Here is a 24,980-nt window from a genome sequence, read left to right on the forward strand (position 1 = left end):
ATGATCAGGCGTATACGTATCCTCGACATCCTGGAGATTTCTCCTGTTTCCTTTAGGAACTGCAGAAGGGCCTTTGAATACCGTGGAAGTAGGTTCCAGGAAAGATTAATATTGAACTCAAGATAGTGGGTTTTAACTTGCGGTAAAATTGCCCAAAATTTAAAGTTATTATTCAGTTTTTCTATCTTTAGCCTGAATTTATGTGTATATCAAGACCTAGTTCGTGTAGATATAAAACATTTGTTTTGATCATAAACCTGGATCAGAAACTACCTTAGAATCTCAAGTTTTAGTTTTGCATATAATAGGCTTTATTTGTATATTATTTAAAACTGGAGCACAGGAAGATTATACCTTATATGTGTATAAGATTTCTGAGATTTCTTCTTTCTTTTGGAGGAAAAAAAAAAAAAACCTTGTTTTTAAGAATTGAATCTTTTTTTTTCTTGTAATTTGAAAGTTCAGTTCTGCAAACCGTAAACTTTTTTGAGCCATACAATTTACTTACTGCAGCATCATTGTGGCTTTGTCATTGATTATTGAATCTTTCCAGAAATGCTTTACCTTTAATTTCTGAACAGTTTAATTTATAAGATTCTTTTTTTTTTTAAATAAGATTCTTTTCTTGATGAGGTTAGTATGGAAATAATTTAACTGATGTTAAAATTAGTGAATTTTATGTGCCTTTGTGAATCACTAGAGAATATGATCTGTGTAGCTCAAGAGTACATATAAGAATGTGAATGTATAGTTGATTTTCATCATAAAAGTTAATTTTCATCTTTCACCAATCCTGCTGATTGTCGTTACATAGTGTGGCTTAAAAATCGGAAGTGTGACCTACAGATGTTTTCTCAAATTGAGTGTTTTTATGACCTCTGGTTGATAGGAACAGCCACTATTGGCACAATCCAAGGCATCTCCCTCCCACACCCTGACTCCCACACTTTTCAAAGACTGATTCTTTGCTTGGAAAATGGGTGACATTATTTTAAGTCAATTTAAATGTATAGTACTTATAGCTTGGAAATTGTGTTTTAAGCATGTGTTTTCAGTCATACATAGCTCATTAAGAATGTAAAATCCAACTTGGGAAGGGGTATATACAGTTCAGGGGAACAGATTTGCTGAGGTTGTAGTTTTATATTAATAAATTGGTTATTTTCCAGGTGGTGTCGATGATAGGCTTTCCATTTCCTGTCCTGTGACATGTTGGTAATAATTTTCAGACCACTCAGGAAGTCAGATTTGATCTCTGTGGTGGGTCACATACCAAAGCAGTATCCTGTGGCATTTGGCCACTCTCACTGCTTTGTAGAACTTTCATCTGAGTTTCTAGTCAAACTTGTCAGCAGTGATCTAAACCATATGATAAGTGTTAATATTTATTGAGCAATTTTTTTAATTGAGCGAATTCTGTGTTTTAGGATCATTCCTAAGTGTGTTTTGTGGATTGTCTCAACTACCACACCAACCCCAGGAAATATTTTGTTTTCCTGTCATACAGTGGAAATGTGGAAACTGAGGCATAGAGGATTTAGTTAACTTGCCCAAGGTCTCAGTAAGTGTCACAACTGGTAGTGTGATTTTAGAGCTCTTGCTCTCAATGGCTGCATTGTATTTCACATAAGGCTAGGCAAAATGCTAGAAGAAAACTTAGGATGAGAGATACGGCACCATCAGTTCGTTTATTTTTCAGTTATGAAAGTTATATAAAGTTACAGAAACTCTGGAAAATAATTTTTGAAACCTTCGTTCTAAAATAATACTCTTTTTGTGTGTGTTTTCTGATGCGCACATTCACATGTATATATAACGTGGCTATGGCTCATTTTGATTTTTTAAAGATGACTGTTTTTCAGTTAGGTATAAAATGTAGGATCAAACCTGTGCAGGGAAACTGCCCATTTTGCACAGCTGGAAATACAGAGAGATTTTATCTGCAACTTTGGAACCAGTTAACTAAATATATTTCTTGCTCTTTTGAGAAGTAGTTAAACCGCTGAGCCACCCAGGGATCTTTTGAGAAGTAAACAGTCTTGTAAAGTCAAGAAGATTATTTTGTTTTCAAAGTGTAAGTCTTCCACATCATCTTTTTTTGTGGGATTATTGTTTACCTTTCTTTTGTCTTATAGTCTAAGCCTTATATTTATGTTTTTACTTTTAAAATTATCTACTATTTAACTTATGGGTGGCTCTAAAATTTTTTTTGAATCTAAGAAACTTTCTTCAGAGAAGATATTTCCTTCTTTTAGAGGGTTATTCATTTAATACTTTTAAAAAAAAGATTTTATTTATTCATGACAGACACAGAGAGAGGCAGAGACACAGGCAGAGGGAGAAGAAGCCCCCCGGCGGGGAGCCCGACACAAGACTCATCCCGGGTCCCCAGGATCACACTCCTGGCCGAGGGCGGCGCTAAACCACTGGGCCACCAGGGCTGCCCATTTAATACTTTTTTTTGAAGAAAAATGTCAGCACAGCAATTTGTACATGCAGCTAACTTAATAATAGAGATAAAATATCAAGTAATACTGCTTTTGGGAGAAATCAGTTTCATTATGGTCATATCTTGTATGTGGTGACAATTTGTACAGAATAAATTCTTCCTTGCTACTGTGATATTCTGACCTCAGTCTCATGATGTTGTAGGGGGCAGAGGGCTCATTCTTTGGTAAAATACATTTGAAAAGCTTTTCATAACTTTAATTCATGAAATTAGTGTTTACTACAGGTTTTCTCGAGAGCTTTTCCAATGCTGTAGCCTTTACAATTCTAGAATGGGGTATGCTCTATTACCCAAGCATATTTGACCATGAAACTTTTTACTGGACTTGTATTTTGTGCACATACTCATCTTCAAATATTTTTGTTGCCTTCTTGGCTCCAAAACTTGTTTCATGTCGGTAGTCTTGCTTCAGTTAACTTCTCTGATCTCTGCCCCATAAAATCCCACTTACCTTTTAAGGTCGAACTCTGGTGTGTCTCTCTTCCAGAGAAGGCTTCTCACCATCAGTCACCCTGGGATGAGAACTCTTTTTTTCTGAGCTCTTAGAACACTACTGGTGTGTTCTGTGACATTTCTGACGTATTGCTTTTTAGTGTGGCTGTACATTACCCTATAGGAAAGTATTACATCTCTTTTGAGGACAGTAATGAAGTTTATGCTGAACTTTACTGAAAGCTATAAGGCCTATGCATATATGATGCCATTAATTGGTAAAACTTGTGTGTAGGGGCATCTGGCTGGCTCAGTCAGTAGAGCATGCAATGACTCCTGCACTCAGGGTTGTGAGTTTGAGCCCTGCATTGGGTGTAAAGATTACTTGAAAAAATAAAGCTTTAAAAAATAAAAATTGTGTTTATATTTTTTACAGTTTCTAATACATTAGTAGCTATTCTGTAAACATAAGTTAATGAATGAGTGGTTATATTGAAATTCAGTGTCATGTTTTGATTGTTAATCAGTACTTAGCAATACTGTTAGAATATTTATGTGAGATGCTAAAAGTATTAATATGAAAAATGCTCCTTACAAAAGGCTAGCTTGGTCATCATTTTACTTTTCTGCCATCACTGCTCATGAAACTTTTGTCCATCTTTCTAGTTGCTAATATTTGGGATTTTTCTGTTTTCACTGAGATTATGCCTTTTTTTCTATTTAGCTTACTAGCCAGCCAGATAGCTGACTGATACACCTTTGAAACTTAGCCATGGTCCTTAGCCTTACCTCTTTTTTTAAAAAAATTATTCATTCATGAGAGACACAGAGAGAGGCAGAGACATAGAAAGAGGGAGAAGCAGGCTCCATGAAGAGAGCCCGATGCAGGACTCGATCCCGGGACTCCAGGATCACGCCCTGAGTCGAAGGCAGATGCTCAATTGCTGAGCCACCCAGGTGTCCTCCTACCTACTCTTCTTTATGAAAGAGGCAAAACTTTGTTGGGAGCTATGGAAAATTGGTGTACCTACAGGCTATGTGAGTCGCTTAGCCACAGATTCACAAGGTGTTCCTCTTTCTGCTTCCTACCTCCCAGTTCTGGTGTTTGGGTGCTGGATTGGTGTACTGAATGAAGGTAACCATTCCTTTCATCGTAGTCTGGCCCAATAGGAAAAAATCCTGGATGTGTAATTCTGTAGTTGGAAAGAACACTCTGATCTTAAGTCCCATAAGATGTAGGAGACTGAAATTTGTTTCTTCCAACTGTTTTGAATCAATTTAGTCAAGTCAGAAACCTAGCAGATATTTTAGATTTCTTCTTCATTGTTCCTCACAGTTTATTAGTTACCATGTCTTCTTAAATACTTCTCAAAATTGATTTTACTCCATATTTTGATCTCTTAGGTTAATTATGCCTTCGGTATCTCATATTTAGGATTGTTCAAGGTTCTGCTGGAATTACGATCACCTAACTCCCCTTTCAGTCTCTTGCTCTTCTGTGTTCCATACTGCTGCTACTGTTGGCCTGTTAAAATTCATATTTGGCCATGTGGTTGGTCTTAAAAACTCTTAATGATTTCTTCAATGTATAAATGAGTGAATAAGTTCCTTAGCATAATGGATCAGCTCCTAACTTTCTGATCTGGCCTGTGCCCACCTCTCCAGATACTCTCCAGTTCCTTATCTCTTAATTAAGCTGCCCAAGCAGGTTTTGTTATTATGTTGCTATGTTTTTGCATGTACTTTTTTTGGTCTATATTGACTTTTCACCTCAGAGTTAGCCCAGTTCACTCATCCTAATCCTTCAATACTCAGCTTAAACATTCCCTTTATTAAATGTTCACAGACTTTTCTAGCTGGCATGCTTATTCCTTTTCATTGTTATCAAATACCTGTGTATACCTCTCCTGTGATAAACTTCTATCATACTGTGGTTATTTGTATGTCTTTTACCTTCACTGCTTTGATAATAGGGACCGTATTTTACTTATTATCACAGTACCTGGCTTTATGCCTGGTACATGATGGGGACTGAGGAAATGGTTGTCAAATAAATTAATAAGGGATTCCAAAAACTCATTTTGGCTATGAGATTATGATACTGTAAGCTGAGATAGGGAGTGTAGGAGGACAAGCAAATTTGGGGCAAATATTGATTCAGCTTCTGTCTTGTTGAATTCGAGCTTGCATATAGCATGTGAGTAGTGATGGGCCATTCGTTTGTAATGCATTTGTTATTTATTCATAGTAGAAATAAAAATTGACCCTGCAAGATTTTGTAGATGTAGATAAGATTATAAAATTTATATGGCAAGGCAAAGACACTAGAATAGGTAAAGCAATTTTGTTTTTTTTTTTTTTTTTTAAATTTTTTTTTTTAAATTTTTATTTATTTATGATAGTCACACAGAGAGAAAGAGAGAGAGGCAGAGACACAGGCAGAGGGAGAAGCAGGCTCCACGCACCAGGAGCCCGATGTGGGATTCGATCCCGGGTCTCCAGGATCGCGCCCTGGGCCAAAGGCAGGCGCCAAACCGCTGCGCCACCCAGGGATCCCGGTAAAGCAATTTTGAAAAATGAGAGTAAAGTGTGACAATTTTTTTTTTAAAGATTTTATATATTTGTTCATGAGAGACACAGAGAGAGGCAGAGATATAGGTAGAGGGAGAAGCAGGTTTCATGCAGGGAGCCCGATGTGGGACTTGATCCCGGGAGTCCGGGATCACGCCCTGAGCCAAAGGCAGGTGTTCAACCACTGAGCCACCCAGGCATCCCTAAAGTGTGACAAATTTATCCAATTTCAAGGCTTATTTCATAGCTAGAGTAATCAAGACTGCATGGTATTACTGTAGGTATAGACAAATAGATCAGTGGAACAGAACATAGAACTCTCAACTATACACACACAAATATGCCCAATTAATTTTTGACAAAGGCCAAAAAAAAAAAAAAACAAGTACAAAAACAAGCAAATCAGTGAAAGAAAGATACCCTTTTTCTGCTATGGTGCTGGAACAATTGGGCATCCACACATTAAAAAAAAAAAAAAAAAAAAAAAGACTTCAACCTGTATCTTTTTTTTTTTTTTTTAAGATTTTATTTATTTATTTATTGATTGATTTATTTATTGATTGATTTATTTATTTATTCAAGAGAGACACAGAGAGAGGCAGAGACCTAGGCAGAGGGAGAAACAGGCTCCATGCAAGAAGCTTGATTTGGGATTCGATCCCGGGACTCAGGATCACGCCCTGAGCCAAAGGCAGACACTCAACTGCTGAGCCAACCAGGCGTCCCTGGGAAGTAGATTTTTTAGATGACAAAGCATAATCCATAAAGGAAAAGTTGATAAATTGAACTTCATCAAAATTAAATATTTTTGTTCCATGATGGACCCTATCAAAAAGAGGAAAGTCAGGGGTATCTGGCTGGTTCAGTTGGGGGAGCATGAAACTCTTGATCACGAGATTGTGAGTTTGAGCCCCATGTTGGGTATAAAGATTACTTTAAAAAAAAAAAACTACAGAGTGGGAAAAAATATTTGCAAACAACATATCTGACAAAGGACTAGCATCTAGAATATGTATTCTAAAGTATAAAACTTAGCAGTAAAAAAGCTATCCAGTTAGAAAATGGGCAAAATATATGAATAGTCATTTCACTGAAGAGGATAGGCAGATAGCAATAAGCACATAAAAAGATGTTCAACATGATTAGCCATTAGGGAAATGCAAATGAAAACTACAATGAGCTATCACTACACACCTATCAGAATAACTAAAATAAAAAATGCTGATGAGGTGACTGGATGGGTCAGTCAGATAAGCGTCTTTCTTGGGGTCAGGTCATGATCCCAGGATACTAGGATCAAGCCCTGAGTTGAACTCCCTGTTCAGTGGGGAGTCTTTCTCTTTCTCCCTTTGCTCTCTCCACCCCACCTCATGCTGCCTCTTGCACATTCTCTCTCTCTCTTTCTCAAATATTTTTTAAATATTTAAATATTAACAGGAAGTACTGGTATGTGAAGAGACTGGATCACTAATATATTTATTGTTAGTAGGAATGTAAAACTGGCAGTTCCTTAAAAAACTAAACATACCATATGACCCAGTTATTGCACTCTTCGACCTTTTTTTTTTTTTTTTTTAAGATTTTATTTATTAGAGATAGAGAGAGAGAGGCAGAGACACAGGCAGAGGGAGAAGCAGGCTCCATGCAGGGAGCCCGACGTGGGACTCGATCCTGGGTCTCCAGGATCCCGCCCTGGACCAAAGGCGGTGCCAAACCGCTAAGCCACCCGGGCTGCCCAGCACTCTTCGACTTCTGTCTCAGAGAAATGAAGACTTAAGTTCACACAAAAGCCTGTGGGCATGCAGCGTGATTCATAATACCCAAAACCTAGAAAAGAGCCATATATTCTTCATTGGGTGAATGGTTAAACCATGGTACATCCAGACCGTGAACTATTACTCGACAATATAAAGGGAAGAACTATTGATACATACAATAACATGAGCAAACATCCAGAGAATTATGCAGAGTGCAAAGAGCTCATCCCAAAAAGTAACATACTGTATGATTCCATTTATATAACATACTCGAAATGGCAAAATTCTAAGAATAGAAAATAGATTATGAGTTGCCAGGGGTTAAAGAGAGGGTGGTGGTGGGGCTGGAAGAAATAGGTGTGGCTATAAAAGGGTAACATGAGGGATTATTGTGGTGATAGACATGTTCTGTATATTGACTGTACTATCTGTGTCAGTATTTGGATTATGATATTGTTCTGTAGTTTTGCAGAATATCACCATTGGTGGAAACTGAGTAAAGGGTACACAGGATATCTGTATGATGTACTATAACTGCGTGTGAAATCCTAATTACTTCTAAAAGTTGAATAAAAATATTGAACACCTAATATGTGCCAGGTAATGTGCTAATGACCATCAAATATGCAATATTGAACAAAAATTGACACTGTGCCAGATCTTGTGATACACATCATAGTTGGGAAGACGTTAATTAAGTAAATGCATAAATAAGTGTAGTGTTACAACTGTAGTGAGTGATACAAGGAAAGATCTAAGAACTAACAATGAAAATTTGACCTAGTCAGGAGAGATTTGCCCAGGTAATGAGTAGGTCAGAGAGGCTTTCTTTACTAGTTCCATGACTTTGGGCAAGTTATTTAAACTCTGCGCCTCAGTTTCCTCATCTGTTAAATGCATATGGTAGTAGTATGTAAGCTTTAGGATTGTGATTGTATTTAATCCATCTATAAACGAGTTAATTTGTGTCAAAGTTGATGATATCAAACATATAGTAAACTCTGTTAAAGCATTTGTTAAATAAATAGACAATTCATGTGAGAGCTGAAGAATATGAAGGAAGTTAGTTGGATGGAGAGGAGAGGGTATGTTCCACGCTGAGAAACTATGAGACAGGAAACAGCCTTATAGGACTGAGAGGAAGACCAGTGAGTCTAGAGTACTGCAAGTACACACTTCAAAGCTAAGCAGAGGGCTAGGCTGCAGAGGGTCTTGCCTGTTAAGGTAAGTGAGACGTGATTAGGACCTTAATCCATGGAGTGGGGAGAGATTGCTGATGAGGCTTTCTTTTAAAAGACTGGTGCTGGCTGCAGTATGAAGATCAGATTAGATAGAGGGTGTCAAGTTGATTGTATATAGATCATTTAGGAATTTATTGCAGTAGCCTAGGCTTTATCCCTGGAGATTTTCATAGGTTATTTCTAATAAATAACCTTTGCAGGCTACTGTGTGTTTAATGTTTTGAAATGATTTCAAATATATTTTTGACAATTGAAAAGATGACTAGTATTTTCATTTTTTTAATATGCAGAATATCAGCTGCCATATTATGGTTTAAATAGCCTTTTGTGAACAAGCCTGGGAATAGAATTTAGAATTTAAAAAGATTTATCACTGGCATCTAGAGTTCTTCTGTGCATTTCCTTTATGCTCCCATAGAATTTTGAATATTGTGTAGCAGTGCTGTTCAGTGCAATGTTTTTGCTGCACCTGTGAGCCACATGTAATTTAAAATTTTGTAGCCATATTAAAAAGATAAAAAGAAAACATTAATTTACTTAATATATCTAAAATATTATTTCAACATAGAATCAACATAAAATTATTAGAATATTTGACTTTTTTTTTTTTTTTTTTTTTGTATTGAGCCTTAGGAAATCTGATAGGTATTTTACCTTTGAGCACATCTAAATTTGGACTGGCCATGTTCCAAGGCTAGTGAGAGTGATCGGTGTACAGCCCTATAGGTTCCTAGGTTAATAAGAAAAATATAGTTTTTAAATTATCAAATTTATAGAAATAATAACCCATGCAGGCCTGAGTTTAATAAACTTTTGAAACAGAATTGGTTGCTCTTGTTATAAAGATGTCAAGTCTAGATGTCTCAGAGGTATTGGTGAAATTAATTTTTTTTTTTAAGTTTTTTTGTTTTTTATTTATTTATGATAGTCACACAGAGAGAGAGAGAGAGAGGCAGAGACATAGGCAGAGGGAGAAGCAGGCTCCATGCACCGGGAGCCCGACGTGGGATTCGATCCCGGGTCTCCAGGATTGCGCCCCGGGCCAAAGGCAGGCGCTAAACCGCTGCGCCACCCAGGGATCCCGAAATTAATTTTCTTTTAAGAGAGGAGAGGGAGGGAGGCGGGCAGATGTGGGGGAGGAACAGAGAGACTCTTAAGCAGGCTCCACACCCATCTCTATCCCTGAGATCATGACCTGAGCCAAAAATCAGGAGTTGGATGCTTAATTGGCTGAGCTATCCGAGTGCCCCCAAAATAAGTTTTCAAAACATTTTGAAAGAATTAAGTTGTCAGTTATCATTGTTTTTGAGGGACTTTGAGGGATACATGGAGAGGATATCTGGAACTTGCTGATTGAGGTCCCAGTACACGGACATTTGTAATTATTTTAATTTCTTAGTGATACATAGCTTCCAACTAATGTTCATTGATGTATATTATCACGTGTCTTAAGCCCTTCTAGTCTGATCATGAGGTAAAGAAGTGAAGAATAGAATGTTTGTGTTCTCTCCAAGATCTTAGCATACATGCTTTGATACAGCAAAATTAAAATGATTCTTGGAATTTTTCACGCTTATTTTTTTAAAAGGATTTTGGCTATTTACTCAATGGCCACAGTATTTTATTTGATTGCCTCTATAGACACTGCAAAGTTCTTAGCATGAATGGTTATTTTCGTACTATTCTAACATTTACCTTAAATATAAAACACTTGCTTTATTAGTATATTCTAACAAATCTCTAGTAAGTTATACTAGGCTGTCTTTGGTAGAGGTAACCATAAAACTAATGAAGTTGTAAAGCAGTGAATATATGTTTTTCTTTGTAATCCATGACTGAATAACAATTTGATGTTTTGACATTTACTATTATGTTATGTACTAGTCACTATACCAGATGCTGAGAATAGACATGTTTTCAAGGAGTACACAAACCTTCACCTTCTGTAAAGAAGTCTGTAAGTTAGGAAATTTGTATAATCTGGTAAAAAGAGTTTTTGGCAATATTTTATTTTTTCTAAAAGTGTAAAATCTTTACAAATATTTTTGATTGTTATAGCTCTTTGAGGTTATTTTTCCCTGTGCAAAAGGACAGTTTACTGAGGACAGGAGATTGTCTTAAAACACTTAAAGTCTTCAGTGTAAGAATTCACCACTAGAATTGGAGTATGCTTATTGCCATTATCTTTTATTTTTATATGTACTTATTACATATTATTCTCGTCTTACAAGGCTTACTCGTTTGACTGCTTTTATGACTGTATCTTTCAAGTCCCACACGTGAACCTTTCAAGTCTATTGCTAATATCTTGAACTCTCATTTATTTAATTTATTATTTTTTTAAGATTTTATTTATTTATTCATGAGAGGCACAGAGAGAGAGAGAGGCAGAGACACAGGCAGAGTGAGAAGCAGGCTCCATGCAGGGAGCCCGACATGGGACTTGATCCCGGGACCCCAGGATCAGGCCCTGGGCCAAACCAAGGCAGGCACTAAACCATTGAGCCACCCAGGGATCCCCTCTCATTTAGTTTAGATATTGAGCAAGTAGGTAGATGTATTTAAAAAAAAAAAAAAAAAACCTAGGAGTATTATTGTTTTTAAAGCATAGAGAGTAAGAACAATGAAAACAAGCATTTTTGGTATTATCTGCTTTGAAAAAATGAAAATTGTTACTTATATTTTCAGTGTCTGATATTTGACTATGAACTCTGAAAATTTTAATTTTAAAATAAAAAGAATGAAATTAATATTAAAAAAATTTTTAATTATAGCATTTTAAAAATTAGTACTTGCATCTGATAAAATACACAAAAGAGACAAAAAGTCTCCCTTTTGGACTTGGTACTTCAGCCATTTTGTTCCTTTCTCCTGTAGGCAACTTGAGAATCCCTCCAGATACAGTCTGTATGTACACAAGCAATTAATTATACATTGTATTTTTTCCTCTCCCCACAACTCCTCTGTTTTTTTCCTGGTAAAAACCCCCCACATATATTGTAGAATATCTTAAACACATCTTTGTACTTCTTTTTAAGATTGATTGATCGATTTGAGAGAGTACAAATGTGTGCAAGTTGGGGGAAGGGCATAGGGAGGAGGAGAGGGAGGGAGAATCCCAAGCCGACTGCTGCTGTGCATGGAGCCCAATGCCCACTTGATCTCACAATTCATGAGATCATGGCCTGAGCCAAAATCATTAACTGACTGAGCCACCCAGGCGCCCTACTTCTTTGTACTTTAACTTAACCATTGATCTTGCAGATTGTTTTATACTACTACCTGAAGAAATTCTTCATTCTTATTTGTAGCTGCATAGTAAGAATAGAATGATTAAGTCATCCTCAAAGACATAGAGTTAGCTTTTGTTACAGTGTATGACCTTAGTATTTTTGTATATTGAAATCAGAAGTTTCTTTTTGTCATGTTAAACGAGGTGATTTTTATTAGATGTTGGGAAAATGTTAAAACCATTTTTCCTTTTTTTTTTTTTTTTCCAGATAATCAGACAGCTAAATGGAGTCTGAGCAGCTGTTCCATAGAGGGTACTATAGAAACAGCTACAATAGTATAACAAGTGCAAGTAGTGATGAGGAGCTTTTAGATGGAGCAGGTGTTATTATGGACTTTCAAACTTCTGAAGATGACAATTTGTTAGATGGTGACACAGCAGTTGGTAAGTTTGGCATTACAGCTTTTAATATTTGTAGTAATTAATGACTACTAATTATATATTATTGAGGTTTTTGGGTAACTACTTATTTTTGAATTGAGTTGATTCATATAACATAAATAGCCATTTTAAGATACTCAGTTCAGTGGCATTTAGCACATTCACAATGCAGCTACCACTTTTCTCTAGTTCCAAAACATTTTCATTACCCCAAAAGAAAATCTTAAATATGGATTTAAGATGGGATATGGGATCTTATTTCAATATGGGAAATCTTAAAATTTTAAATATAACATAATATGGAGATGTATGACGGTAATTGGGATCCTCAGAGAAATAGAACCTAATATCCATACATAAATATCCAGAAAGAGATTTATTATGAAACATTGCCTCACATGTTTGTGGAGGCTGAGTCCCCCAATCTGTCATCTGCAAATTAGAAGCTCAGGAAAGCTGGTGTTGTAGTTCTAGTCCAAACACAGAGGCTGAGAACCAGGATAGCCAGTGGTGTGAGTCTCAAGGCCCTGGATCCAGAAGTGCTGATGTCTGAAGGCAGAAGAGGATAGATGTCCCATGTCCAACAAAAAGCGATTTCACTCTTCCTCTCTGCCTTTGGGACTGTTCAGATCCTGAACTAACTGGATGATACCCACTTGCCATTGTTTAGGGTACCGTTTTTAAGTCTACTGAATCAAATGCTAATCTCTTCTGGAATCTGGAATCTTCTGGAATCTCACAGACACACATAAATAATATTTGACCCGCTATCTGGGCATTCCTTAGGTCCAGTGAAAATAACATATAAAATTAACCATCCTAACAATCATCAGATTATATGTGCGGAAATTCTACAAAGTGAAGACATCTGTATAATTATCCTTAATTGAAAAATGAAACATTACATGATCCTTCAGAATTCTTTTTTGTTCCCTCTTCCAGTTTCAAAGGTAACTATTATTATTTCGACTTCTATTGATTAGTTTACAGGTATTTATATAATGGAATTACACTATGTATACTCTTTTGTGTCTGGTGCCATTTACATTTTAAGATTCATCTGTGTTGCTTTCTATTTAATTTATTTTCATTGCTAAATAGTATCTCATTGTGTCAATATGTTGCAGTTTCTCTGTTCTATTCATCATATATTGTTGGTTGATATTTAGGTTTCTATTCTTTCAAATTTTGGCTACCAGTAATAATGCTGTTATGAATTTTCATGCACCTGTATTTTAGTGCATATTATATATACAATTCTGTGAGGTTTATACCTTGGAATGGAATTCTTAGGTGATAGGGTATGTGGATCTCAGTAGTACTAGCTCTTATTAAAGATAGTTCCAAAATAGTTATAGCATGTTCATTCTACTAGCAGCGTGTGAAATTTCTAGTTCTGTCACATCTTCACCAATATTGGTTTTTCAGTTTTAAAAATTTTGGCTATTCTAGTATGGGTGCAGTCTTCTTACATTTTTTTTTTTTTTGTCTTCTTACATTTTGATTTTATTTTACATTTGTCTGAAGGCTTATGAATTTAAATGCTTTCTTGCCTGTTTATTAACTTTTTAGATTGATTTTTTAGAATTGCCTTTTCAGTCTTTTTACCTATTTTATGAGTTATTTATGCATTCTGATTAAGAGTCCTTTGTCAGGGATCCCTGGGTGGCGCAGCGGTTTGGTGCCTGCCTTTGGCCCAGGGCGCGATCCTGGAGACCCGGGATCAAATCCCACATCGGGCTCCGGGTGCATGGAGCCTGCTTCTCCCTCTGCCTGTGTCTCTGCCTCTCTCTCTCTCTCTCTGTGACTATCATAAATAAATAAAAATTAAAAAAAAAAAAAGAGTCCTTTGTCAGATACCTGTATTACAGATGTCTTCTCTCACTCTGGTATGCCTTTTCACATTCTTAATGGAATCTTTTGATGAAGATGCCATCAATTCTAATGAAATCCAGTTAATTTTTTCCTTTATTTTTGTCTTTTTTGTGTTCTGTTTAAGATCTCCTGCCATACCTCAGGACCATGAAGAAATTTGCTGATTTTTTTTCTAGAAGTTTTGTGTGTGTGTGTCTTTCACATTTAGATTTATAATCTACCTTGCAAATAATTTTTATATGTGATGTAAGTTAAAGATTTAGACTCCGTTTCTTTCCCCATATGGATAACTAGTTGATTCAGCACCATTTATTAAAAAACCTTCCATTCTCCGGTGTACTGCAGTGGTACCTTTATCATCTATCAAATGGATATATTTCTTTAGGCCTGTTTTTGGACTTTCTGCTCTGTTGTACTGAAATATTTCTTTCTCCATTTGCCAAAACCTAGCATATATATGAGTTTTGTTTTTCACATTGGTCTTTTATTGACTTGTAAACCATGTAGTCCATTTATATTTAATGTAATCACTGATATATTTGAGTTCGGATCTGTTTTTGTATTTGCTTTCCGTTTATCATAGCTGTTCTTTTTCTCTATTTCTTTTTCTTTCTTTTTTTTTTTTTTTTTAAGATTTATTCATGAGTGACAGAGAGAGAGAGAGAAAGAGAGGGAGAGATAAAGAGAGGCAGAGACACAGGCAGAGGGAGAAGCAGGCTCCATGCAGGGAGCCTGACGTGGGACTTGATCCCGGGGCTCCAGGATCACACCCTGGGCTGCAGGCAGTGCTAAACCACTGCACCACCAGGGCTGCCCTTTTTCTCTATTTCTATTCTTTGCAGTACTTTGTTAGACACGGTCTTATATTTTGTTTGCTGCATTACTCTAGAGATTGTAGCATACACTGTTGACTTTTAGTTCTATAAATTAGTACTTTAACCACTTCATGGAAAATGTAAGGACCTCAGGATATTTTCCTTCATTTGATCCCCCTCCAACTTTTGGTGCTGCTGTTGTCTGTTTTAATTCTGTGTATATTTTAAATTTCACAAGATATTATTGTTTTATGTCAGTGTCTATTTAGATTTTATTTTAGAGAGAGAGTATATGCACAAAAGCAGCAGGAGGGACTGAGAGAGAGGGAGAAGCAGATTCCCCACTGAGCAGGGAGGCCAACATGTCCCCATCCTAGGATCCTGGGATCAAGACTTGAGCCAAAGGCAGACACCCTACTGACTGACCCAGCCAGGCGCCCCTGTCAGTATCTATTTTGATTTAGTTGTATCTTTACATTTTGTATTGCTCTTCATCCTTTACTGCATTTTCATGTTTTTGCCTGGGTTAATTATCTTTCTGCCTGAACAACTCTCATTAATTTTCATTTTGTTACTGACTGCTAGCAATAAGTTCATTCAGTGTTTGTAAAAACTTTTGTTTCCTCCTTACTTTTATAGGGATATATTTGCAGATATATGTGTCCAGATCTATGGTCATTTCCTTTGAACACTTTAAAGATATAATTCTGGTGTCATTTGCTTTCTGTTATTTCTTTTGAGAAGTCAGCTATCAGTTGTATCTTTTTCCCTTTTGGCTGCTTTTAAGAATTTTTTCTTTGTTTTTGATTTTCAGAAAATCAGGGTTGCTAAGTGTAGTTTTCTTTGTATTTATCCTGGTTAGGGTTATTAGAGCCTCTGAATTGTGACTTGATTTTTCTTTTTCTTTTTTTTTTTTTTTTTAAATCTTTGGATAATTTTGACCAGTGTATCCTCACATATTGTTTCTGCCATTCCCTCTCCCCTCTCCTTTTAGGACTCCAATTACATGCATAAAATCTTTTCCCTGAGATTCTTGTGTTTCTTATGCTTTTCTCTGTATTATCTTTTTTCTTCTCATTTGGATGTTTCAGTTCATTTGGGTAAATATCAAGGAATGTAATAGCTGGATCATATATGGTAAGAGTATGTTTAGTTTTGTAAAAAAACTGCCAAATTATTTCTTAAAGTGGTTGTACCATTTCCCTTCCCACCAACAGTGAATGAGAGAGATCCTGTTGCTACACGTACATGTCACACTTGGTGTTGTCAATAGTTTGGATTTTAGCTGTTGCAACAGGTGTGTAATGGTATCTCATTGTTTTCATCAAGTTTTGAATTTCAGATATTTCTCAGCCATTGAATTTCCATTTGATTAATTTCCTATAAATTTCTGTACTCTGGGAGAAATTCTGTTTTTTTTTTTTAACATATTAATCACTTGTTTAAAGTCCATACCTGAATATTATTCTACACAAATATTGGGTCTGTATCTGTTGCATATTTTTTCTCTTGTTTTCCAGCCTTTCGGCTCTGACATCAGGTATGCTTTGTAATTTTTGATTAATACTGGGCATTGTATACAAAAAATTATAGATGCTATGGATGATGGTATCTTCATTCACCATGGTGTATTTAATTTTTTTCTTGGTGGACGGGTAGTGGATGAGCAAATTGCATTAAATATCCTATTAACAACGATCAAGAGAATCTGAAGCATAGTTTCAGACTTTCTAAGCATTAGTCTATATTTTGACTTACTTTATTCTTAGGGCATAGCCCTTCAGGATTTTAGTAGAAAGCTGTGTGTTTACTAAGACTCCTCTTTGGGACGCCTGGGTGGCTCTGTGGTTTGGCGCCTGCCTTCGGCCCAGGGTGTAATCCTGAAGACCCGGGATCGAGTCCCACATCTGGCTCCCTGCATGGAGCCTGCTTCTCCCTCTACCTGTGTCTCTGCCTCTCTCTCTCTCTCTCTCTCTCTCTGTCTCTCATGAATAAATAAAATCTAAAAAAAAATAAAAAAGAAAATCAGGTGAAATTTGATAGTACACCCATTTTTCTGTGTTTTAAGTAGCTTCTTGGCCCTTTATGTGGGATATAGGATTAACTCAAGGAAGTAAAAACACCTTATTTGCATCTTTGCACACTGACATCAAGGTTTGATGATGTCTTTATTTGTGGTTTTCAATAGGAAAGAGTACCAATTAGGAAGGAAGGGGCAAGGGTACAAAAAAGGATATTTTTGTTGATCTTTTTCTTATCAAAGAAGATACTTTTCCTCGTACCCTATCAGTAAACTTCTTATATCATTGGCTAGAATTGGGTCACATGCCCATACCTAGACCGATCACCGATGTAGAGGAATGGGATTACTTACTGGTTAGAACAATCATAATTTGTTCCTTGGAATTGGGCACATTACCAACCAAACAAAATTAAAATTCTGTTAGCAAGGAAGAAATTGGAATACTGTAAAGTAAGCAACTATTGGTGTTTTCCATATAAATTCTGTCCTCAAAAGTTAGTCTAGTTGAAGGTGTAAGATGTGGATCCACAGTTGACAGTAACTATATAAGCGTGAAATTGGGTGGTACAGATTTTAGATGTTACACTTCGATGAAAAAGGATATTATTTTGATATCTCTTCAGAACTGCAAAGAGTGGTCTGGAAGGGAAGATAATATATGAAGTCCCAGCCATAGGAAAACGTAATTATGTTGTGAGACAGTGAATGTTTTTTTGTAAGGTATTGGTACCCTTTTTTTTTTTTTTTTTTTTTTGGCATAGCTCATGTAGTCCTGTTAACAGTGATTGGAAGCAGAACATCCTAGAAGAAATGGGCGCCTTAGATTAGATCTACTCTCATGGATAGGACAGATGTCAGAGGGGAAGAGCTTGTTTCTGTCTCTGCTCAATATCTGGGGAGCATGGAAGTAGACAGTAGGATAAGCAGTTGGGTATTAGATATTCTTTCATGAATCAGTATCTTTTTAGTATACAAAAAAATGAGTTAATCACTGGGAAGTACTGAGAGTGTTTTGGCACATGTGTTGGTTGAAAATCTGTTAGGTTTAGTGGCTTTTAAGGTGTAGACTTGAATTTACATCTTGGCCCTGCCAATTACTCCCTCTGCAAGTCATTTAGCCCCTCTATGCCTTTGTTTTTTCCTCATTAAAGGGAAGTAGTAGTCTCTAAATGATTGCTCTGAGAATTAAGGATGTGTAGAGACCTTAATACGTAAATAATGTATGTGGAATCTTTAGCATAGTGATTAACTCCTGGTAAGGACTCAGTGTATCATAGCTGTTTCTTTTTCTTCTGTGTTCCTTTCCTTTTGGATATGTTGTACTCTATCTTCTGGCTGTGATACAAAATATTTTCCCAAGACACCTAACCTCCACTTTTCATTAAGAGGCCTTCTGGTGGCTTCTATTCAGTCTTAGACTTTGTTAGGTTCTTCAATTTCCTAAAGAAAACTGGCTGAATATAAATAAATAGTTCTATTATAATTCCAAAAGATAATTCTAAAACCACCGCTGATGAGAGTCTAATATATAACAGACCTTGGCAAAAATAAAAAATAAAAATAACTTAAAAATAAATACACATACTAATGACTTCTGAATCCTTCTATATAATCTGTCTATCCAAGATACTCTAATGGAGTATCTTGCCAGAATATCATAAATAATTGGCTCTAGTATATACTAATGATGCCCCCAGAAGCAATGGGGCCCAGCACATACCTTGATTTTTAGACTTCTGACTTCTAGAACTGTAAGAGAATAAATTTGTATTGTTACCACAAAGTTTGTGGTAATTTGTTACATTACTGTTAGGAAACTGATACAAATACACCATTCAAATAATAATAGTGTCTTATGAAAAGTTTCAACCTTATAAATCCCCTGAAAAAGACCTTGGGGATTTCCAGGGGTCTATAGAACACACTTGACTAATAAGCCAGTTACAAAATGCATATTTGGTAACTGAATAAGGAGACTTGTATTATAAGCTACAAGAGTAGAAGGGCTTATATTAAAAGGGCAAAATCTTTATATGTAATGTGATATAATTTTCTTAAAATATATATGTGTCCACATAACTTTAGATAAATAATGATTTTTCTCTTGGTGATGGAATTTGAGTGCTTTTAATTTTCTTCACGCTTTGTAGTGTTTTCCAAATTGTCACCAGTTTGGCTGCAGATCTATAAAACTGAGCTGAAAGTTACAAGTCATTATAACGTATATTTGTCAATGTAGAAGGATATAATATATTTCTTTAATAGCTTTCTGGCTTGCTTTATAACTTTTAAATATTTAATCACATGGCAAATGGGTCTTCCTTTTTATTCTTACTCTGGGCAAGAATGTAAATGTTAGGGTTGGGCTTGTGCCCAGCTGCCATATCTCCAGGTCTTTGTACATGTTTCCTTTGCCCATATGCCAATTATTACCTGTACTTTACTTCTCAAGTTAGACCTCACTCCCTCTAGAAGGCCTTACCAGGCTTTTTGGGGTAGGGTCCCCTCCTATGTAGTAAATTGTATTGCTTTTACTGTGTTTGTTTTCTGACTTTATTTGTCTTTTTCTTTATAGCTTGCCCTCCTAGATTAAATTGCACTTTCTTTCTGTATAATTATACCAATAAATCTTCTTGGCTTGTATGTCATTTATTTTTGATGTCTTCTTAGTTTTGTTTAGAGCTGATCCATTATGATTATGATTATGTATCTTAACCTTTGATGAGCAATCTTATTTCCCTTATTTGTGCCCTTTGGGGAGGACAGAATATTAGTATATCATGGATAGCCATATATGTTTATTTTATTTATTTATTTATTTTTAAGATTTTATTTATGCATGATAGACATAGAGAGAGAGAGGCAGAGACACAGGCCGAGGGAGAAGCAGGCTCCATGCCGGGATCCCGACGTGGGACTCGATCCCAGGACTCCAGGATTGCACCCCAGGCCGAAGGCAGGCGCTAAACCGCCAAGCCACCCAGGGATCCCCCCCTATGCTGTTTATTTTATCCCTCTTCTCACAATGCCTAATATATTGGCATGCATATAACAGAAGCTCGTTAAAAGGTTGCTGTTTTGTAAAAAAAAACTAACATATTTGCCAATCATCTGGAATTATTCTTAGGAGTATTTTTTCCTTTTTATTTATTGAACCAATAATGGCTATTTAGAGAAAAATTGTGGTTTAACTGGATACCCAGGAAGCCTGCAGTGGGACGTTCAGTGAAGTAGCAGGAACTATGCGTATACTCATATTGTTATAGCTGTATTGCACAGGGACCCAGCACACTGGTGGTGTTGTCTGAGAAAAAGAAAGCACAGGATGGCTGTAACAGTATCTGGCTCCTTGATGTTACTGATTGTCATCAGTTCTTTTTTTTTTTTTTTTTTAATTTATTTGTTTATTTGAGAGAAAGAGAGGGAGAGCAAGCAGGGGGCAGTAGCGGAGGGAGAAAGAGAAGGAGAAGCCACCTCCATGCTGAGCAGTGAGCCTGATGTGGGACTCAGTCCCAGGACGTTGGGATCATGACCTGAGCTGAAGGCAGACACTGAACCAACTGAGCCACCCAAGTGCCCCTGCCATCACTTCTGTTTCTGTTTTCTCATCTGAAAAATGGATGCAAAATATCTATTCTATGCACCCTACTCAGTTCAGTTTTGGAAATTAAAAAGTATAGTAAAAGGAATGGTGGAAGTGTTGCTGTTATGTATCAGAGTCCTTTGTGGCAAGTTTGGCTTGGGTACTTAAAGTTTAAACTTAATTACACTTTGTACACCTTTCAGATTACATCATGACATTCAGATAGATTACCCTGGATTCATAAAAATCTTAAACGGTTAACTCCAGGACTTAATAATGGATTGACTTGGAGAGATGCTGATTCTAAAATTGGACAGGGAATATATAAGAAGAGCCCAGATTATGTGTAGTACCAGAAGTAAGGAGGTGTCAAAAAACAGAAGGATGAGGGATTGTGCAAGGAACACAGGAACTAACCTGAAAGTGCTCCAAACGGCTCAAACTGGAATGATTTGAGCAACAAAATAAATAGTGCACAATTATTGTATTGTGACCAAAGTGTAAAATAAATATAAATGAGCATGTATATGTGATGTAAATGATATAAATTGATATAAATGGAGGAAAAGAGTCAAGTTTCCCTTTTAGAAGAATTCTAAATGATTTATGTAAATATTCTCCCCTCATGGAGGAGGAGCTTATTTCCTACTTCCTTCTCCCTTAAGGGTGGGCTAGACAATAGTGACTTACCTCCAAAGAATAGAGTAAGAAAAGAAGGGGAAAATAGTTACTTTGCATGGTGAAACCTGGCAAACACTGTTAGAACCAAGTAATGAAGGTTAATGTCATCAGTGATGTCATATGGATATTACATACACCTAAAATGTGACAGGAAGGGCCCTTTACCTTTGTGTTCTTTTCGAAGACCCATAATTCCACTCTAACCACGAGAGAAACAATAGACAAACCTGGACTAGGACCAGGGGCAGGCGGGGGGGCTTGTTTTGCAGGATACTTAACCAGTCAAGATCATGAAAAATAAGGAAAGACTGAGAAATTGTCGTAGGCCAGAGGAGTTTAGGGAGACATGTTAAGTAAGTACATTGTGGTATCCTGGATTGAAACCTGGAATAGGGGATCCCTGGGTGGCGCAGCGGTTTAGCGCCTGCCTTTGGTCCAGGGCGCGATCCTGGAGACCCGGGATCGAGTCCCACGTCGGGCTCCCGGTGCATGGAGCCTGCTTCTCCCTCTGCCTGTGTCTCTGCCTCTCTTCCCCCTCACTGTGTGCCAATCATAAATAAATAAAAATTAAAAAAAATAAAAAAAAAAGAAACCTGGAATAGAAAGAGAAAACTGGTAAAATTTAGATGAGGTCTGGAGTTTACTTAATAGTAATGTACCACTGTCAGTTTCTTAGTTTAGACAAATGTACCATGGAAATACAAGATGTTAATAGTTGAGGAAATGGAGTGGGAGATATATAGGACCTCTTTCTACTGTCTCTGCAACTTTTTGTAAATCTAAAATTAGTCCAAAATAAAGTTTAAAAAAAAAAATGAGATGGGAAGAGTTAACTTTTAAATAATAAAAGCAAAGTCTGTTTATTGTAGGAAATGTGAATGATAAAAATATAAGGTAGTAAATGAAAATCTTTCTTAATCCTACTACCTATAGATTACTGGTAATTTTGGTATTTTTTTTCAAGACTCAATTCTATGCATATTCCATTCAGCAAATAACTATTAGGCTCCTTTTGGGCTAGACACCATGTTCAGTGGTTGGTGATTGAATTGTTGGTAAGGTAAAAAGTCTGAATGCTGCTGAGATAGTTGGAGTTGGTTGCTTTCTGTGAATAAGAATAACAGTTTTTTGATAACAACTGCAGGTAGAGAACATTAATAAAGTAAACCAGGAGTAGGTTTTAAGTAAATATAGTATCCTTGTATGTAGATTTATAGGCAAAAAGAAATTACTTAGTGTAAAGTTGTGGTAGGATTTAGAAATCCAAGAAATGTATTCTGAGTTAGGATGATCTGACTTTGCTACAGTGTTTTAAAGGTTATATTTGTGTATGTTGTCTTACTGTTTTATCTGGCATGTAGAGATAACATTGATGGCGTTGTTCTAGTAATGAGGCACTTGCTCTAAATTTGAATTTGGGGCAGCCCCGGTGGCCCTGCGGTTTAGCGCCGTCTTCGGCCCAGGGTGTGATCCTGGAGACCCAGGATCGAGTCCCATGTCGGGCTCCCTGCATGAAGCCTGCTTCTCCCTCTGCCTGTGTCTCTGCCTCTTTCTCTGTGTGTCTGTCATAAACAAACAAACAAATAAATAAATCTATCTTTAAAAAAATAAATTTGAATTTGACAGGGCACATGGGTGGCTCAGTAGCTTGCCTTTCTCTTGATTTTGGCTCAGGTCATGTTCTCAGGATCATGGGTGGCTCAGTCAGTTAAGTGTCCAACTGTTGGTTTTGGGTCAGGTCATTATCCCAGGGTTTTTGGGCTGTGCGCTCAGTGGGGATTCTATCTCTTTCTCTGCCCCCCAGCACATACACACGTTTATGCTCTCTTTCTCTCTAAAATAATAAATAATCTTTTTAAAAAGTCACTAGAAAGAAATGAGCTTAGTTTTGATTGTAATATATAGAACCTTGATTGTAATATATAGAACCTGATTATTTATACCTCAAATATCACCTATAGTTATTGTCATTGCTTTATAAAAAAATTATTTTTTTAAAAGTCCACAGAAAGTGAACTGAAATTAAGTTAAGGAGTAATTGCTATATGTATGTATTCTACATCTCTCACCATAATGTCTTGAAGTAATAAATTAACATTTCTCCTGTGCATGCAGAACATAACCTATGAACTGTTCTTGGGAGAATTGAGAAAATATGGTTAAATCATCTTTTGTGTTGTGGTTCCCATTAAGAATTCTACTTGAGGGCAGCCCCGGTGGCACAGTGGTTTTGCGCCACCTGCAGCCCAGGGTGTGATCCTGGAGACCCGGGATCGAGTCCCACATCAGGCTCCTTGCATGGAGCCTGCTTCTCCCTCTGCCTGTGTCTCTGCCCCCCTCTCTCTCTCTGTGTTTCTCATGAATAAATAAATAAATAAATAAATAAATAAATAAATCTTAAAAAAAAAGAATTCTACTTGAAAAAACTTTCAGGAGTTATGTGCTAAGCCTATAAAATCCTACACTGATGTAAATACATAAAATCATGGGGAGTCTATGGATCTGTTTAAACATTTCCAAAATACTGTCATTTAGAGGAAATTCCTTGGAAGAAACTGTGCTTAGGACAAAGAAGAGTTAACGTAGAAATTTACAAACTCGTTTTCTGTTAACTGATTGATACTGTAAATAAGATTAAACTAGAGTGGTTTAGGGTAGGGAAGCAAAAAATAATAAATCCACATTAGATGTTAATAGAATTAAAGATAGAATAAATTTCTAACTCAAAGACTTGAATTGCGAAATTCAATTTCACATATCAGAAAAATGCATACAGCATAATTATACCGCTTAATGAGTTATCACAGAGCAGGCACTTTTGCAGCACAACCAGGTTAAGAAAATAAAGCATTGGGACGCCTGGGTGGCTCAGTCAGTTGAGCATCTGACTCTTGGTTTCAGCTCAGGTTATGATCTCTTGGATCATGAGATTGAGGCTGCCTGGACCTCAGGGAGGGGGAGGCTGCTTGAAAGATTCTTTCCCTCTGCCCCTCATCACCTTCATGTACATGCACATGCTCTCTCTCTCTTTAAAATAAGTAAGTCTATTAAAAAAAAAAAAAATCATTACCATACTTCAGAAGCCTCCTCCATGTACCTTAACAATCACAATTCTTTTCCTTTCCCTAGAGGTAAATACAATTTTCTCTTTGTCTAGTTTTTTGTTGTTTTTGCTTTACTTTATGACTCAATGAGCTAAGTATATATCCTTAAAATTATAATTTAGCACTTTTGGAATGTTTTGGCAGTTTTGGAAAATTACAGATTATTACATAAATGGAATTATATGGTATGTATTTCTTGCTTGCATTTATGCAATGTAGTTTTCAAGAATCTTTTGTATTGCAGGCAGTAGGTATTTGTTGCCATGTTGCTCTAGATTGTATTATTCTTTTTTATGAATATACCACAGTTTACCTGTTTATTTTAATACTGATGGATCTTTGAATTATCAGCAGTTTTTGGCAATTATGGGCAGAATTTAATATTTTGCATTTGCTCTGGTGGATACATGCATAAATTTCATCTGGAGTGAACTGTTGGAGCATAAGTTATGTTTTCTGTAGTGGTGTTCCAGTTCACACTTGGGTGAGCTATGTACAAGAACTTCCTTTGCCCCACATTCACCAACCTCTTGATATTGTTACACTTTTATTTTTTATTTATTTATTATTTTTTTAAAGATTTTATTTGTTTATTCATGAGAGACACAGGGACGAGGGGGAGCAGAGACATATGCAGAGGGAGAAGCAGGCTCCATGCAGGGAGCCTGATGTGGGATTCGATCCGGGGAAGGCAGGCACTAAATCGTCCACCCGGG

The 24,980-nt window shown here is 36.5% G+C and overlaps 1 protein-coding gene across 5 annotated transcripts in view; it reads left to right on the forward strand.

Annotated features, from left to right (window-relative positions):
* Positions 1 to 24,980, forward strand: part of CLCN3 (chloride voltage-gated channel 3) — an 88,120-nt gene that overhangs the window by 606 nt on the left and 62,534 nt on the right. For 3 of the 5 annotated variants that reach the window (XM_072795979.1, XM_072795972.1, XM_072795974.1), the window contains exon 2: positions 12,011 to 12,186. The exons of 1 other annotated variant lie outside the window; for it this stretch is intronic. Coding sequence is in view for 2 of the 4 variants with exons in the window: in XM_072795972.1 (XP_072652073.1) it covers positions 12,027 to 12,186 (160 nt within the window). In the remaining 2 variants the exon portion in view is untranslated. Of the gene's footprint in view, positions 1 to 12,010; positions 12,187 to 24,980 lie in introns of those variants that run through there. One more of the 5 variants, XM_072795975.1, reaches the window with a different exon arrangement.

Source organism: Canis lupus, chromosome 24 (assembly GCF_048164855.1).
Source record: "Canis lupus baileyi chromosome 24, mCanLup2.hap1, whole genome shotgun sequence".
In the NCBI taxonomy this organism is placed as follows: domain Eukaryota; kingdom Metazoa; phylum Chordata; class Mammalia; order Carnivora; family Canidae; genus Canis; species Canis lupus.